We start from the raw sequence: 18,786 nt of genomic DNA on the forward strand, positions 1-18,786 counted from the left end.
ACTTCATATTTCATGAAAAATTTGGTCTGGAGCCTTCATATTTAAACTTTGGCAGCACAATAAGGAGGTTCAGCTTCAAAATACTAAAGGCACACTTGGGGATGAAGTAAGGAAGTTCTTCTCTATAGTGAATAGTCAGCTTGCTGAACATGTTTGCTGATAGGCTGCCAGAGGTGATAATCCTTGAGTATTTCAAGCAATAAATAAGTTGTTTAATCGGGGGCTACAGATTTAGAATAGTTCTTCCTCATCTGTATAAGAGCTGTAACAAGGGTCACAGTTTAAAACTTGCAAATGACAAATATAAGCCTAATGTCAAAAAGTTCTTCATTAAAAGGATGGCCATTGGGCAGAGTATGCATGGTGAAAGACTTGGAATTATCAAATTGTCAAGGAACCAATTACCCCAGATTCTTTTCAGCTAACTCTCACTGGTCATGGGATTTACATGCATTGCACTTAAAATATTGAGTTACTGTGAATTTCTTTTGCCACCATTTGATGATCTAACGTATTCCAACAAATTCATTATGTTGATATTTGATTGCAACTTCAGGTTATCTGCCCAGCTTCCTCCCAAGTTTGGAATTAGCCTTAAGCTTTACAGATTTGCAATGAAATTTCAAATTCAGGACTCTTAACACCAATTCATGTGGAAACTCTATGCAGCAAATTATCAGTGTTTTTGAATAACTTTTGTTAGTTACATGATTATTTTAAATTGTGGTTTTGTAATTCTGTCTTAAATACCTTAATGTGGTTATTTGGTGTAACCCAGTTTACTGATTTCGTTTAACTCAAAATTCTGGTCAGGACGTGTTTCAATTTTGCAATCAGTAGCAATACTGCATCCTTATTTGAATTGTAGATTAAAAGTATGCACAGGAAAAAAAAAGGGAGAGCACATCTGTATTATGGATGTCATAATTTGAGTCTACATGTAAATCTTACGAACGTCCAAGATTTGTGAAATCCCAGTTTTGTTGATTTTGTTTGAAAGCTATATTCCCTTGGAGCAGAGAAGCTAATATTATTCCCTGTTCCCTAGGAAAATAATAAAATTTTAATGCTGCCTCTGAAACATTTACATTTGACTTTCCACTTGAGTGGCAGTCTCAACACTGTCATGGACACAATTCGATAATTTAGGGACTTGAATAAAGAAAGAAAGTGCAGCCTCAGGCAGTTTAGTTTTGAGATCCATCCTCTTTCACTTCCCTCTGTGACCATATCAGTGACAGAAAAACCAAACCAGAAGTTGGAAAACAGCATTTTTCGCTTGCCTTTTTCACAGCTAAATATATTGGGGGTGGAATTGGATGGCACTGGAAAATGTGTACTGGAATTGTGAAAAGCAATTAACCTGAGTGTATTTGACTGATGCAGGGCACGTGCAGAATTCATGCCCTTTCTCATTATTGTGAGTTCGCCATGCAGGCAGCACTTAACTGTTTATTTCCTTAGTGGATATCCACGAGCTGCAGTCTTGTTTATGCCAGTTGAAACCAGATACTGTAGAACTATCGAAGCAACAGTTTCACCTCATAATGGAAAAGTTTGCATTGCCCACAAACATTAATTAAAAAGTAATTCCAGAGATTCTGGCCAAATGAAAAAAACAGTGGCAAAGCACATTAAAGAGTGGGCTCCTGATTTTCACATATGGCTCTGGTTGTCTTGCTAGACAAGGGGAAGAAGAGGAGGAGAAAGCTTTTTCACCCAGGAAGCTCTCTATTGTCAGGTGGCACTGGAATTAAGTTGCATTCATTGTCAATGCAGAGACTAAAGCCTGAAGAACCCTGAATGTATGGCTACAGGAAACTTAAACACCTCAAACCTTGAAATCCCATTCTTTCCAACTACGTAACCAGCATTACACACGCTTCAATGCAGCATGCTCATCATCAGTACTCTTCATCAATGAGGAATAGTATCGTCCCCGGAGAAGACAGCTCTGGGTTCTTTGGCCCATCAAGCTGGTGTAGGATTCACTGGTAATTATTTATTACCTTCCCCTGAACCCCTGGCCCGGGAAAGCTGCAGCACAGAGATTACTGAAGCTAGTGGTTACCCAAACCATCTTCTTGCATCTCACAATCTCTTCAGATTCTCATGCTGCGGATGGTGTAATTGCAGATGGGTAACTGATGGGCCCCTCCTACTGCCCTCTCCTCTCAATATGACCCACCCAGTGCTTCTTTCAAACAGCTGAGGATTTCCAACCAGTGAAGTCGTGGCAGATCAGCAACAAGGTGGTGCTAAAAAAGACATCCAATGTCTCGACATGATGCTTGCAGTCATGAGCTCATAAACCAGAACCTTCAGCACTGTGAAAATTAGCTTCGAGGTGAGATTGGATCTGGTGAGTCCCCAGGAATGAATGGTCTGAATCTAGATATGGGTTAAGGGAAGACCAGATACCAGCCCACTGCAGGTGAGATCACAGTATTCTCCTGCAGGAAAATCATCTCAAGACATTGATTTAGCAACCTACTGATGAAGGCTGGAAATACTCAGCAGGTCAAGCTGCATCTATAGGAAGAGAAACCAAGTTAACATTTCAAATTTCTAGTATCTGCAGTTTTTTGATTTTCATTTACAGATGAAGCTTCTAGGTATGTGCAAAGTGCTCAGTGGAGGTTTGCATGCAATATTGAGAAATGTCAAGAAGCACGAAAGAGTCCAGCACCAGCCTTGCGTAAGGTGTTGTGTGGAGCTGAAGCCAAATGTGGAAGTTGGGTCCTGGAATTCTCCAAAAAATATCACTCAACTACTGAAAGCAATTCCTGATTTGCTGCCCAGACAGTGACTCAGAGAAGCATAAATTAGCTTTCCTTGCTTGGGAGAATTGCTTCCATTATCCTATCATTACCATGCAACCAATACCCCTACAGTTGGCTGTTAGTCCAAACTGTTGTAACTAATAGCAAGAGAATGCAGTCTAAATCTATCCCTTCTCAGCCAAATGCTCAAGGTTATTCCTCAGAGCCATCTTCAACTTCCCAGGAGAAGGAAGTAATTTCATTTTGCCTCGAGCTGAGTACTCTTACCTGCTTGGTGAACCATAACCAGCAACCTTGAATGATGCTGAAGCAAGTCAGCTGATGGTGACGATCACATTCACAACCATGGGCCAAATGATTGTGACCTGTCTCTGTGGGTTCATCACGTGGGAAATTTTGGTCATCACCTCCTCCAAGTCTAGGCAAGCATTGCCCCTTGCTCAGATGCTCATGTAACAACTGTTCCCTGAACATGCCATAGTGGTCATACCCTTCATCTTCCTCCTACTCTTGGCAAATTCCTCTGCATCCCAGGGGCCCTCCTCCTACTCTTGCATTGGTTGCCCAGAGGAGCAACCACTGCTGCATCTGTTCCAATCAGGAAAGGGAAATGGCAAAAGGTACAGGCTGGCATATCTGACCCACTATTCACTGGCTTCCTACCTGGGAGTAGTGGTTGCTTAGAGAAACCCTCAGTGATGCTGTCAAGCTCCCACCAGAATTCACAAGTCCTTTGCTCTGGTCTCATGGGCACCCATAAGAAGACATTTGATCGGCCCTTGTGCATGAAACATATAGAATATTAATGTTATCTCCTGTGGTTCAGTTCAGCTCGTTCCCTCAGCCTTGCAGTCTAATCAACAAGAATAGTCATCTGCTTTATAATTGTGGGTAAAGTTGTTTTTGTAAGTAACTGTAATTTCTCTTATTTATTTTTTTTGATTTCCAGATTATGGGCCTTTTTTCAGATTGTGTACGATCAACAGGAACTGCTGAACTCTGGCTCTACAAGCTAGAATTAGTAAAAGGAATTTCATTGTCAGTACACTTGCATTTTTCTGATATACTGTACACAGTTGGTGGGCAAGATTCTCTGCTAGTCAATGCATCATTTGTATTTTCTGACTCTAACCAATGAATGAATATAAAAGGAACTATAAAAGTAAAATGTTAAACTTAAAGACTGTTCCCAACCTACCCACTCCCAGTCCCCTGCCCTGGTCTAAGACTAAGCCAGAGGTCCTGCTGCTTCCTGGGATCTCACAGCCAGAAGCTCTCCAGCAGCCAGAGGTCCACCTGCCATAGAAAATTTTGGTAGATCTGTGATCACTGCCAGGGGAGTTCGGAGCCAATGGCAAGGCCAAGAGATTGCTCACACCCACGATACACAAAAACAGTGTACTGTAGCTCCATTTCTTGAGTATTATACCTTACTTTTCTACCAAATTTTTTTAAGAGCTTGTAAATTTTAAGGCTCGTTTAAAAATTGCAAGGCTTCATTGGGATGTGGAGTTTCATGTGGACAATATAAAGACCAGATTTCATGAGCTTTGAAATCTGGTGCAGTTGAGTAATTTTGATAAGTTTTTCAAGCAATTGCAACTTCTCAACTCTGTTTACATGAGTGCAAGTGTGTGTGTGTACGCGCACATGTGTACATGTGCTTTTGTGTGCATGTATGTGTATGTGTGAATGCTTCATGTGAGTGTGTGTGTATTTATGTGCATACGTTGCATGTGTGTTCATTCCAATGCTTGGTGAATCCTGATAAAAGACGGCTCGGACGGCAATTCTTCCATGCTATCTTCGCATTCCAGCCCAGATTAAGTGCTCACGTCTCAAAAAGGACGCATAGCTTAGTATATCATGACTTGCAAATAAAGCAGCTTGAAACTTTGGCCCGGCGGGTTGAAAATTTAAACAAAACAGAACTTACAGGAGAGTCAAGTTGAAAGCAAGCTGAAGCAGCGATGGGGAAGTAAGCTGCATTGAAGAAGCAGGCTTGGACATCGAGGCTGAAGCTGGGGTGGCGTAGCATCGAAAATGTGAAAGGCTGAGGTGTTTTTTCGAAAGACAGATTTTCCAGAATTGTAGGAAATGCATATAAATATTGAATAAAATGTGTTGAGAGGGAGGCAGGCGATGTGAAAGGATAGATTCATGGGGGATGCGAAATCTAGAAGGGGAAATATTTTTTCATGTTCCTCTGATATCTTTAGAAATTAGATGTAATGCTGAGTGAAAACAGTGTTACCTCCTGGTTTTGCTTCTGCAGTTTAATTGTATTGTACTAGTCATGTAGCATTACCAAATTTAACAGAAACTCATTCAGTGGAACAGTGGAATGATATTATTAATTGATTCTTTTTCCCCTAGTTTAAGATCCTAGTGAGAGTAGAAATACTCCCAATTTTAATGAAACAATTGATTTGGAATCAACATATAAGTGAAACTAAGTAAAGTTGTAACTGGGCATGTTTTCTACTGAAAAATCTTGAGTGGAAAAAAATGATTGAATCCATTTTTTTCTGCTTTATGTTTTGAAGCAACTCTTGAATCAATAATTCCATAAATAAATAAAAATTAATAATTCTGCCTGTTTTCATTCAGTGCCTCGAAAACCCTCACATCTTCAAAATTCTCCAATACACCAGACAAGCCAAACTCCAGAGAACAAGGCATTACACAGTGAGAAAGCGAGGATGGACACCTTCATACCATCCAGCCCGTGCAAAGAGAAAGTTGGCAAGGTGTCTGATCTCATAAACCGGTTTCAAGGAAGCAGGTAATGATGCATGCCGATGAGCAGTCGTATGTAAGGCCATTTACATGAAGCAAGTCTTTTCACCTTGTTCTTACCTGCTTTAGCCCTTGGCTTCTTAGCCCATGCTCACCATTCACTTCCAGATGAATGAATTAATTATTGGAGCAAAGTTATTTTTATCTTTTGAAAGACATTGCTTTATGGGTCAACCAGCTGATGAAAACCACTGAAGTTAAGGCACTGCATTTTTTACCAAGTACTTAGCAATCTTTAATTCACTCATGTGTAAAAGGAGCAGAACGATCTTCCAGTATGTTTTATTGTACCACGCATAAGTCAGTTCTGACGAAGGGTCCTGGCTCTGAAATGTTTAACAGTTTTTCTTTCAACAGATACTACCTGACCTGCTGAGTGTTACCAGCATCTTCTTGCTATGTCTAGACTTCACTTCTTATTAATTTAAAATGATATTTGAAAAAGTATCATTCAAGTGGGTTTTACATCATTCCATACTGCAGGACTGTAGAACTGAACCTTGCAGAAAACAGGCTGACAATAATGATAATTTATTATCAATTAACATCTAAATTATTCTTGTACCATTTCTGAATTTAGTGCAATATGAATTTCTTAAGGAAGCCTTGTTACAATGGTAGCATCACTTTGGCAATCCTTTTCAAGATGGTTGCAAATTGCTGGTACAATTTTAGTAAAATAGCTGTTTGTTGTACCTCCATGTACCAAATTGCATTGATAGAATGGCTGGTAAATAAGGGTATAGATATTCCACCTTTGCAGCTTTTGGGCTCCAGCTGGGAGATCATTTAACCCGTCAGTTGTGAAATGGAAATCAAAATCCTTTCTGTATCAAGGGACCTGATTTTGCACAGGAAAAGGTGCTACCTCCTGATTTGGGTAGACTACCTGGCTGAACCTTTAGGATAGAGGCCAGGATTGTTGGTCAAAATTGACTGTTCAGGAAGAAGATGCCTTACTTCTGTTGCACAGGAGACACAAATATTCTCCAAAGTATTCAATTAGATTTTATTTGTAGGCAAACCAACCCACGTTTTATTAGGGATCTATAAATCCTATTTTTGTCACAGTATTTGTCACTTTCTCTTTATCCCAGTTATACTTTGGTGGAGAGCTAAATGGAGTAGTTATCAAATCCGAAAGCAAAAACAAAGCAGACAATTCTGTAGACCTAAGGAAGTTACAGAAGACATTGATGAGTTGGCAGAATGCGCAAAAGTGGTAAATTCTATTTCCTCAATATATGCTCAGGGGTAGTTTATTTTTAAATGAAATGGAATAGTGGATTTTCTAGTAAACGATGCAGAATATAAACAAAGTGCAAAGATGTAGGTGTATTAGTTCTGAAAACTGCAGATAGAACATTAGATGAAGTTTTCTGTTCACATTGTAGATGTTGAGGGAACAGAGATGGCATTACGTATGAAGCAAGAAAGATAAAGAGAGACATGCTAGAAAGAATGGGAATGAAACACTCTCCAAAGCCCAAAGCAGCATGGCTTTGTGGAAGGAAGCACTCAGCAAGTCATGCAGCATCTGTGGAAAGAGATACAGAGTTAATGTTTCAGGTCAAACTTCCTTTCTCAGAACTGGCAAAGATAATAAATAAATTAGTCATAGAGTCATACAGCACGCAAACAGGCCGTTCAGCCCAACTGGTCCATGCTGACCAGGAAGCCCATCAAGCTAGTCCCATTTGGCCCATAAGCTTCTAAACCTTTCCTACCCATGTACCTGTCCAAGCGTCTTTTCAAAGTTGTTAATGTACCTGCCTCAACCACTTCCTCTGGCAGCTTATTCCATATATTTACCACCCTCTGTGTAAAAACGTTGCCCATAGGTTCTTATTATATCTTTCCCCTCTCACCTTAAACGTATGCCCTCTAGTTCTTGATTTCCCAACCCTGGGAAAAAGACTTGAGTGTATTCACCTTATCTATGCCCCTCATAATTTTATACACCTCTATAAGATCACCTCTCAGTCTCCTACGCTCCAGGGAAAAAAAGTCTTAGTCTGTCCAGCCTCTCCCTATAACTCAATCCCTCAAATCCTGGCAACGACCTTGTAAATCTTTTCTGCACTCTTTCTAGTTCAATAACATCTTTCCTACGGCAGGGTGGCCAAAACTGAACACCATACTCCAAATGCAGCTTCACCAGTGTCTTGTAGAACTCCACCATAACCTCCCAACTCCTATACTCAATGCCCCGACTGATGAAGGCCAGCGTGCCAAAAGCTTTCTGAATGTGAGAGACATATTAGTAGCCTTTAAGATCAAAGAAAGCTTTGACAAAAGTCAAAGCAGGGACAGAGATTTTCCCCATAGCATTGTCCTCTGTCTAGGGCTGTCAGAAGCATTTCGCAGGTGGTACCTCCCCACTTTGTCACCACAGCCCAGTACCATGCTGCCTGTACCATGTCTCCGGACTCCAGAGTATGGAGTCTGTATTCCACCCAGGCAAATGTAGGGGATAGGATTTCTGGAGAAGGGACCTGGCTTGCAAGATCTGACCCTATATTTTCTTAGGAATAATTGCTCTTGGAAGCAAGGGTGCACGGCTCAGCCAGTACAACTCAGAAACCTCAAGACAACTTGTTCAAGGCGTGGCACTGTCTGCAGTTCTCCAAATGTCTGGAAGTTGGATCTTTGCTGATGACAGACAGTGCTGCTGTCTTAGCTGGTTAGTTCTGAGAAGGGGGAAGGAAGAAAATATATTTTTTAGCTATAGGGTTGCTTCTTTTTCATTAATACACCAAACCGTTTCATGGGTAATAAAATAATTTATATATGGATGAAGCCACTTCTTATCACAGTACAACAGACTGACCTCCATTCGCAAGTTCTGTTATGTGGTGTGCTTGTTTAAGTAGGTTTATTTCTGTTCTGTAGAAATGGAGCACTTGCCCTCTTGGGAATGTATTTCTGCATCATTTCATACAGCCAGAAAGCAGCAAAAACAACCAGCTTATGTATTTTTTAACTTCCTTTGTAATGCAGCAGCACATAGAAGAAATGAGGTGTTGTTTAACCAATGAGTAGGAATTAATAACAGCTTTACATTTTGATAGTCCAGTGAGCCCTAATGATTTGAAGAAAGACGTTCAAAGTGGGTCACCTTCTCCTCGAAATCCTGCAAGACCTTTGATTAATTCTCATCAGCCGAAACTGCTGTCGGACCACCCTATTCTTCAGCGACAGAGGACAGACACTGTGAAAGCAAATTGTGCTGCAGAATTTGCTTCCGATACAGGGCTTCAGCCAGCCAATGGACTGGTAAAATCACTTCCAGCAGATTGCACTGAAACCAGCAGTCGTACAGTAAACCCAATGATGAACAATAAACAACCAAACAGGGAACAAGCTGCTGCCTTGAATCAGTTGCCATCTACAAATAGCCACACAAGAGCGGATGACCTAAATGCTGTCTCGAATCCACATGGGAAACAAAGAGAGGCATTTGAAGTACAAACACAGACCGTTCTGGAAGCAAAGGAAACTTGGAATGGAGAAATACCAACAACTGAAAATGAATTGAGTGTAGAAAAGAAGGTAAGGAATCCGTCACACACCTAATCTTGTACTCTCCTGTTAAACTGCAGGATAATTGTATCTGGAGAAATTTGCTCCAAATATTCTGAGGTTAGCAAGCTTATGGGTTGTGAACTGAAAAGGGGTCAAGGAAAGATGCAGTGGACTAACAATTATGTGTCTAGAATGAGGATCCAAAGCAAACATTTTTTCATGTGCAAGTCACACATAAAGACAGTTTAATCCAGGATTGATCATGCTAGCAATCATTTCCAGATGAACTTAAGGGAATTGAAGGATATGGTGGTAGTGCAGAAAAGTACCACCGGAAAAGAGATGAGCCACTGGCTTATTGCATGGGAGAGCAGCCACAAGGGGCCAAATAGCCTACTCTGGCCTCACATTATTTTTATGAAATTGCATGATCAAGAAGTTTACAGACATTTCTGAGCGCAAATCACCTCAGTGCATTTAACATTTTCCCAGCATGAGTTGAGCTCCTAATGATATTTCTTCCTTTACTAACATATTGGAGCGTTTAGGGTCAACTAGAACCATTGTTCAACATTCACAAATAAACTAGCACTGCATGGTGCCATGTAGACAAATGTGATATTCTGCTAACATTGGAACACTTGTCCGGGCAGTTTCAGAACACACTGCAGGCTGTTCAAACATCTTCCAAAGTTCACAGAGTATGTTTAAACTTTTTAAGTCATTAGCAGTATATTCATTCTTTCGGTGTTTCAGCAGTGATGTTATTGATAGCACTCCTTTCGTAACCTGCCTAGTAAAGGTGGGGCAGATCTGCAATAATGCAACAGCTGCTCTGCTGGTGTTAATTGCCTGTGCTTAATGAAGAATGTTATCATCCTTAAACAAGGACATACTTCAGCAGTGCTAGTGCACTCAGAATCATTTATAATCAAAAAAAGTCAAATAATACAAATATGGAAATTACATTTTCAGTAAAATTATATACCCTAGTGCCTTTCCCATCTCCCTGCCTTGCATTTCAACAGTCTCCAATATCCTGGTCTCAACTGGCGCACCTTCACTAGGGATATACAATCTCTTTCCACCTCCATCCCATATCAACAAGGTCTGAGGGCCCTCTGTTTCTTCGTTGCTTGAAAACCCAAATAGTTCCCTTCATAACCCATTCATTTACCTGGCTCTTCTCGTTCTCGCATTGGACAACTTCTCCAATCCACTCACTTTCGCCATATCAAAGGTTTAGCCATGGACACTCGCATGGGCTCAGGCTACACTTGACTTTTTGTGAGCTATAGAGAACAGTTATTGTTTCAGTCCTACTTGGGCCAACTCTCTCAACTTTTTCCAGTACATCAACGATTGGATTGGTGCTGCTTCCTGCATTCAAAGGAATTCGACAATTTCACCACTTTTGCTGCCAATTTCCATTCCGTTCAAACATTCACGTGGTCCATCTCTAACTCATCTCTTCCCTTGCTAGGTCTCCCCATCTGCGTTTCAGGGGCAACACACTTAAAACTCACTATATCTTGACTATCCACATCTATCTTGACTATACATCCTCTCCCCCTGCCTCCTTACAGACTCCATTCCATTCTCCCAGTTCTTCACAATCTGTTGTGTTTGTTCTGATAATGAGATATTCTGCACAGGTGCCTCTGAAACATCTTCCTTCTTTCAAAACCATGGCTTCCCCTTTAATACAACGGACCGAGACCTTGACCACAAGTGACTTATTTCCAACAATACAATGAAAAATATTCAGTAACCTCTTCATTATTATTCCTTAGGAGGCTTAAGCTCCATGGAGATGGGTGTGTGTCTGTGTGTGTAGGGAGTACAATGTTATGGTTAGGATGGGGTTGAAATGTGTTCTGCTTCAGAGCTCAACGACACTCCCAAACACAGATATACATTTCCTGTCCGTTTGCTAACTCAACATTGTTATGTTAAACTTGTGGAAAACCTTGGTTAGACCACAAACAGTATGTTGTTCATAATATTGTCTTCCATACTGCAAGGATATCTAAACAAGCTTGGGTTCTTTTCTCTACCCACTTCAAGATTTACCAGCTGACAATGTTTCCCTACCAATACATTTCTTATACTGCAATTTTTTTTTTCATTTTACATAATTAAATAATCCCAATTCTTTCTGTTAATCACCCATGAAAACAACAAAGTGCTTCGTTTTATTTCAGTGGCTGATTTGCCTACTATTGCTCAGCATTAATGTGGTGGCTCTCCCTCCCACCCCTACACCACCCTGTATTTTCATTGCACTGTCATGGTGGTTCTTCATTTCAAACTTGGGTCACTGCCTTCCTCCCCCAGTACCACCTTAGCCTTTAAACGTAACACCTTATTTCCCCTCCCTTATTAAAAAGCTTTTCCATATATCATTCTTCACACCCTGTCTGAGTTTATCCCCGAGTTATCCACCCATGTTTTCTCCTTGGACTTTGCTTTAATTAACTCATTTGACCCTTCCTGTCTCCAACTCAATACCTTGTCCTCTCTCGTATAATTTCCCTGCCATCCTATGGTCCATAACCCATATGTACATCAAACCCATTCACCTTGTTGTCTCTGGTGGCTTCATCTGTTCACAGCAGTAAAAATACTTTCATCATTTGCAACTGGCAGTAAACTTTCACCCTCTCCAATTCAGGCCATTCTCCTCAATAAATGGTGCCATTCTGTAGTATTGTGAGTCCAAGGGACAGACTTGAATATATCAGGTGTCATCTATCATCTGATCTTGCTGGATCACATACAATGGTCTCAGTGCTCACTGTCAAAAGGGAGCCTTTGTCTTTAGATACAAGAGAAATCGCTGGGTATGGAGAGAGAGCAGGAATATGGTATTGAGATAGAGGATCAGCCATGATCCTCTTGCATGGTGGAGTAAACTCGAAGGTTGGATGGCCTAATCCTGCTCCTATTTTCTATGTTATTATAGTCATCTATTAGTGTGGTCTTGTTGACCTTGCAAAGGTTAGCTTGCAGAAAGCTCTCAACTTGTTCAATACTTTTCCATCCACAACCTGTTGTGCAAAATATCCACTTTCATTAACTCTCTGAACATGAATCTCCAGGAGCACCCTGTTCCAATGCACTGAATTCAGAATTTCCTGCTCTAAAACTGGGCTATCTACATGACTCAGCATCACAATTAGCCAATAATCTATTGGAGATCTTCAGACAGGATATTTCTTGTATACTGCTCAAAATAAATAGACCAGAATACTCAATACTTTAAGTAGAGAAAATGATTTCCACATAGGGGAAGTTTTCTCTGCTCATTTTTAATAACATTAGAAATTGGCACTTTGAATGTGACATGTGTTTCCTGTGAGGCATACTATCTTTGATTACAGTTAAAAATATGGATAACTTTTTTTTATCCATTTTCATCTTGTATCCTTGTATGCCTCTCTGGTGCTCTTGCTGAGGCAGTTGATGGCTACCCACCAATACCTCCCAATTGTGACCTTCTTCATTAGTAACTCTGTATGTGGAATATTACCAAGCTTTTTGATTATCAAATCATTGCTGGACTTGCCTTTCATACATAATGATATATGAAAAATAATTTTTGTATGAATCAATTCAACAGTCAGTTAGATTTTTCCCTTGCCCATTTAGTCTTAACAAAATTTTACACTGTAGATTGATGGAAGCATAAACTGAAAGACTTACTGAAAGAAATGGGCCCCTAAGATCCATGTAAAGAGTACCTCCTAACCAATGTGTTGAAGGACTGTGAATGAGAAGGAAGTGCAAATGAAAATGGGTGAATTCACTTGCACATTGGGTACAGAAAGGAAAATGGAAGAAAATATTGAATTAAAAGTATAATAGAAATGACATTTCACCTTTTTTAAAAAAATAATTAATCCAGAAAGACTGAGACTACTGGCTTTGATTATTAATTTTTGGAACAAGGGTACACTGGCAGTAATTAACACTTAACTCATCTCTCAAATCCTGACAGTGATCAGACCACATGAAAAATATGCACAATATTAAATGGCTTCAAAACTGTCATTCTGTATCACTTCAGATGATTTCTTAATGTCTGTGTCAAGTTTAATTTGTATCCACAATGCATTTTATTGATGACCCTGGCAGTGATATGCCATTTTCCTGAGGTTTGATCACATGTCTGCCATCACCTGAAGTGGTATTGTTTGTAGACAAGTGACAGAGAGTTCCACTGGCCTTCCTATATTCTTAATAGCAAATTATGGGCCAATAATTCCATATTAATGCAAACTGTTTTTCTTTGTAGGAAACAAATGAAGAAAAGCTGTATAAAATTGCTAATGAGCTTTTGCTGACAGAGAGAGCTTATGTGAACAGACTTCATCTGTTGGACCAGGTTAATGTTTGATTTGTTCCGTGTTTGCCTTTCCTTTATACAAGAATTCTAACAATTGTTGCTTTGTATAGTCTTCTGTCAAAATCACAATGTGGGATCCTGCTGTGTGCAAACTGACTGCTGCATTAGCGTTTTTACTACAAATTTCCAATCTTGTTAAGGTACTTTGGGATGTCTTGAAATCATGGTAGGAAGTATATAATTTCAAGGCTTTCCTTTGTTTCTTTCTTTCTTTTATAATCCTTTTATTAATTTTCAGATTAATACAGATATAACATCAGTAATTATACACGTAATACAAAGAGATCGGGAGGACAATCATAACATATATAATCATAAAGAATAAAAAAAAATTCTAGGCCCTACGGTTTCTTGGTAAACGAATATATTACAAAAAGAAAGTCAAAAGGAGAAAGAAAAAGATTTATTATATAAAAAAACCCAAATGGAAAAAAAATTGTAAGTAATAAAATGAAACAAACTAAAACAAAAATTTCAAAAGAAAAAAAAACTGGACTGATATTTCTCGATGAACAAAGAGCATTATTATATCATCAACTCCGCTCCTCTAAATTCAAAGATTATTGAAAAGGGATCTATATCATATGAAAATATTGAATAAATGGACTACAAACTCCCTCAAATTTAAGCGAAGAATCAACAGTGCCACTCCTAATTTTTCTAAGTTTAAACATGATATAGTCTGAGAAAACCATTGAAAAGTGGTGGGGGGTATTGGATCCTTCCATTTAAACAAAACGGATTGCTTGGCCATTAATGTAACAAAGGCAATCACACGACAAGCAGCAGCAGATAGGTGGCCAGATTCCATCATTGGTAATCCAAAAATTGCAGTGATTAGGTGAGGTTGTAAATCAATATTCAATACAGTTGAAAAAATGTTGAAAATGACCTTCCAATATTTTTTCCAAAAGAGGACAGGACCAAAACATGTGTCAGAGAAGCCACCTCTGAATTACATCTATCATATATAGGATTTATATGGTGATAAAAACGAGCTAACTTGTCCTTCGACATATGGGTCCTGTGAATCACCTTAAATTGTATCAAAGAGTGTCTGGCACTCATTGAAGATGTATTAATCCTTTGCTTCATCTATGAATGAAACACTTAGGGTGAAATTCAGAATTCCAACAGAATTTGCATTAAAAAGTTGAACGTGTTTTTTGCAGTTTTCTCAATGAATCAAAACTGTTGAGGAAGGAAATATTTCTCCTTTATTAGATGTTACCATAAAGATGTAGAAGTCAAACAAAACACTTTTTATTTGCAGTGGTTTCTGAACTCTGTAGCTACATAACATTTAATGAGAGAGCAGGAAGAGCTAATGAACAAGACACAACTTGGCTTTTTGCTTGTATTTGCTGACTATCAATGCTGGGTGAGGAGTTCATAGTGTCCTTTCCCCCTTTTGTTTGACTAGCTCACTGAAACTAAATGTAAAGAGAAATAAACAAAAACAGAAAATGCTGGATACACTCAGCAAGTTGGACACATCCCGTTCAGCAAGAATCAATCCATTCAAAAGAGAATGGGTTGCCTATCTGTGCCTTGGCCTACTTGGCCTCTGTCCTTCACAGCCTTTGAAAGGTTCACCACTCACCCTCTGGGTGAAGAAATTTCTTGTCATCTCAGTCTTGAATGGCTGACCCCTTTGAGACTGTAGCTGTTGGTTTTCGACACCCACCCATGTCATCCTTGTATCTACTCTGTCCAACCCGTAAGAATTTTGAATATTTCAATGGGATTACTTCTCATTCTTCTAAACTTTAGAGCACAGGCCCAATCTGCTTAATTATTCCTCTTAGGGCAGTTCCCCCATTCAGGAACCAACTTCGTTAACCAATGTTGTATTCCCTCTGTTGCAAGTATGTCCTTACTTGGGTGGGGTGATTAGACCTATCCACAGTGTTCCAGATGCAGCCTCACCAGGGCCCTGTGTAATTTCAGTAAGATGTCTTTAATCTGATGCAAAAGGCCAGCATACTATTTCTCTTCCAAATTACTTGCTATACCTGCACATTAATTTCCTTTTTTTTGTTTACAAGAACACCCAGGTTCTCTGAACGTCAACACCTTCAATCTCTCACCATTTTAAAAAAAGCAATCCACCTTTCTATGTAATCTGCCAAAGGGAATGACCTCATATTTTTCCATATTATTTTCCATCCTCCATATTCTTGCCTTTCCACTCAATTTCTCCTGATGCCTTTCTGCATCCTTCTCACAGCTTACACTGCCATCCTTTTTTATCATCAGCAGACTTGGGTCTGTCACTGCAAATGAAAATCATAAAATTGCAGATGCTGAAAATCTGAAATAACAATAGGAAAAGCTGGAAACACTCAGCAGATCAGGAACCATCTTTGGGGAGAGATAGTGTTAACTTTTGGATCCAAGGCCTGATGTAGGGTCTTCAGCCTGAAATATTAACTCTTTTCACAGATGCCGCCTGACCTGATGAGTGTTTAATTTACTCTTCAATGGGTTGAATGGGGATTTGGACATTAAAGCTGATAAGTTCATTTTGTAGACTTTACAGTACTAGTGGACCTGAACCTTCCATTTTATAGATATTAATTTTTGCACAACTAATTAAGGCTAATGCTTCACTTAATTTGCTCTGCAGGTTTTCTGTGCCAAGTTGTTGGAGGAAGCCAACAGCAAGGGTTCCTTTCCTGCAGAGGTAGTGGCCAAAATCTTTTCCAACATTTCATCCATTTATGTCTTCCACAGTCAATTTCTACTGCCAGAGCTGGAAACGCGCATGAATCTTTGGTGAGTTTTAAAAATTCTTCTTTTTGTTGTATTTCCTGTTAAAAGTTAACAATTAAAAAAAATGAATAGTTTACTGTGTGCAAGACAAATGTAATTTATTTTCTTGATAGGCAGAGAAGTGTGCAATGCATGGAGTTTTCCTGCAAGGGGTTTGTGAAGGGTAGGTGTCACAGAGAGATGGATACTGTCACCTTCCAGAAGTCTGTGTGCTTTGTCCACAAGTACCAGCAGTAACCTAGTGCTTTGGCACCTGGAAATTATACCTGCATGACGCCAAGTAATGTGGGCAAAATGTTTAACGTTATCACGAGGATCCCAATAATCTCTCCGTTCTCCTCTACTACTAATCAGAAGCAAGAACCTTGATTAATTTCTCTTCTAAAGTTGAAAATGCATGTGCTGAAAATGCTGGAAATACTCGTCATGTCAGGCAGCATCTGTGGATAGAAAAAGAGATTCAATATTTCAGGTCAATGCCCTTTCATCAGAACTGGGAAAATTTGGACTAAGTTGCAGAGAAGGGGAAGGGTAAAGAGAGCAAAAGAAATGTCTGTGATGGGGAACAAGAGAGACTGAGTGACACGAAAGGTGATGGTGACAGCCTGTTAGGGGCAGCTGATTTCTGTCTAGAGGAGGTAAAAGTAGAAAGAAAGGAGTGTGGGGGAAAATAGTGCTGAACACTGAGGTACAAAAGACTGAGATAAAAAAATAATGCATGACATACCCAGCAGATCAGTTTTTCTCTCTACTAATGCTTACCTGACTTGGTAGATATCTTTTACACTTTCCTTTGTTTCCGGCAACTGCTGTGTTTGGGATATTTGCAGTTTCTCTTTCTTCCTGCCCCTTGGGTATTCATTTCCTTTGATTTACATGTCCTCCAGACAGATAATGCAATTAACAAGTCTGTACCACCCTCTAAGCTGGCACGACCACCTTTTCTGTCATTCTGCTTCTCTTGGTCTCCATCCCTTCACAGACATTCCCCTTGTTCTCTCCACCCCTCCCCTTTCTCTGAAACTTAAAACTGTCTCTTATTCTCACGGAAGGCTGTTGGCCTGAAACATCAACTTTACTTCTCTTTCTCAGATCCTGTTGGAATCTTCCCAGTATTTTCTGTTTTTTTTTATTTTTTCCGTAATCTATTTCCCTTCCTGTCACAGAGTAACTTAAGGGAGGGTCAGTAGACATAATTTTGTTGAAAGGTACTTGTTAACTAACAGATTTTCCAATACATGGAAAGTAAGTAAAAATGATTCAAGGATGTGCCCAAAGCTTCCTTGCAACAATTCCTCAACATTCAGGATACACTCAAGATACAGTGATCCTCAAGTCTGTATCGGGAGCACACAGAAGGCCTGTGTAAATGACATAAGGAGTACACCACCTCACAAACTATTGCCCCATAAGCCATCTCCTACCCCATTTGTGGAAGAGTCTATGGTTTTCACATTGACCTCATCATTCACCTCAAAATCTACAAAAACTTGATCCCAAGAGGCTGCCAAGGAAGAGGTAAGAAGGTTATACTTAGGGCAGTAATTTTTAGCTGCATAGTTTAATGGTTAGATAAGCACATTATGATACAGAGAACAGATGATTCTCTCAATCAAATGAGATGAAATAAAAGCTCATGAGTTTGAGGGTAAGAAATTAGTATTGGTGAAGGATTGGTTACAGGTCAGAAAGCAGCAAGTATAAATAGATCATTTTCAGTTGTGTATTCTATTCCTTGTGTAGTAGGACCTTAATGACTTATGATTTATACAGATGACTGAGATAAAAAGACAAATGTAATGTATCCAGATTTGTTGACAGTTCAGAGCTAGAGTGGAAAGTGACCTTTGAGGAGGCCACAAGGAGTCTATCAAACAATACAGACAGGTTAAGTGGATGTGGCAGGTAGACCATAACACGTGGAAATGGGAGATTACTCATTTTGAAGGAAGAAAGGAGAAACAGAACATTTTCTGAATGGTGAGGTTTAGAATACATTACATTTGCCTTTTCATCTCCAGTGTGTGGTGCCCGAACTGAACACTGACTGTATTCCTCCAGGTGTTACATTTCCTTTGGCATAATCTTTAACTTTTGAATTCTAATCGTCTAAGGATAAAGACCACAGTTCACTCAGCCTTTTTTGATTTTTTTTTGGGCGGAGAGTTGTTTATTTAGTTCAAAGAGGGTGAAACATAATACTGCATAGAACAGTTGAGGTGAATAGCATGATATATTTAAACAGTAGTTGGCTAAAGTATATGAAGGAATAAGAAAATGTGGATAGACTAAGCAGGTGTGCTGTAGGGTGCATCCAGTGGAGTATAAATGCTGGCACTGAGCACTTGGGTCACATGGTGTGATGTAAATTCTATGAAATAGCCCTTCACTCATCACTCATCTCATATGAGAGATAAGATAAGATTTCTTTATTAGCCACATGTACATCGAAACACAAAATGAAATACATCTTTGCATAGAATGTTCTGGGGGCAG

At 39.5% G+C, this 18,786-nt stretch overlaps 1 protein-coding gene across 8 annotated transcripts in view; it reads left to right on the forward strand.

Moving 5' to 3' along the window:
- Positions 1 to 18,786, forward strand: part of LOC127578231 (FYVE, RhoGEF and PH domain-containing protein 4-like) — a 173,898-nt gene that overhangs the window by 118,104 nt on the left and 37,008 nt on the right. For all 8 annotated transcript variants that reach the window (XM_052029982.1, XM_052029984.1, XM_052029985.1 and 5 more), the window contains 4 exons: positions 5,394 to 5,568; positions 8,654 to 9,134; positions 13,405 to 13,494; positions 16,145 to 16,293. In XM_052029982.1, coding sequence (XP_051885942.1) covers positions 5,394 to 5,568; positions 8,654 to 9,134; positions 13,405 to 13,494; positions 16,145 to 16,293 — 895 coding nt within the window. The remainder of the gene's footprint in view (positions 1 to 5,393; positions 5,569 to 8,653; positions 9,135 to 13,404; positions 13,495 to 16,144; positions 16,294 to 18,786) is intronic.

Source organism: Pristis pectinata, chromosome 15, assembly GCF_009764475.1.
Source record: "Pristis pectinata isolate sPriPec2 chromosome 15, sPriPec2.1.pri, whole genome shotgun sequence".
In the NCBI taxonomy this organism is placed as follows: Eukaryota; Metazoa; Chordata; class Chondrichthyes; order Rhinopristiformes; family Pristidae; genus Pristis; species Pristis pectinata.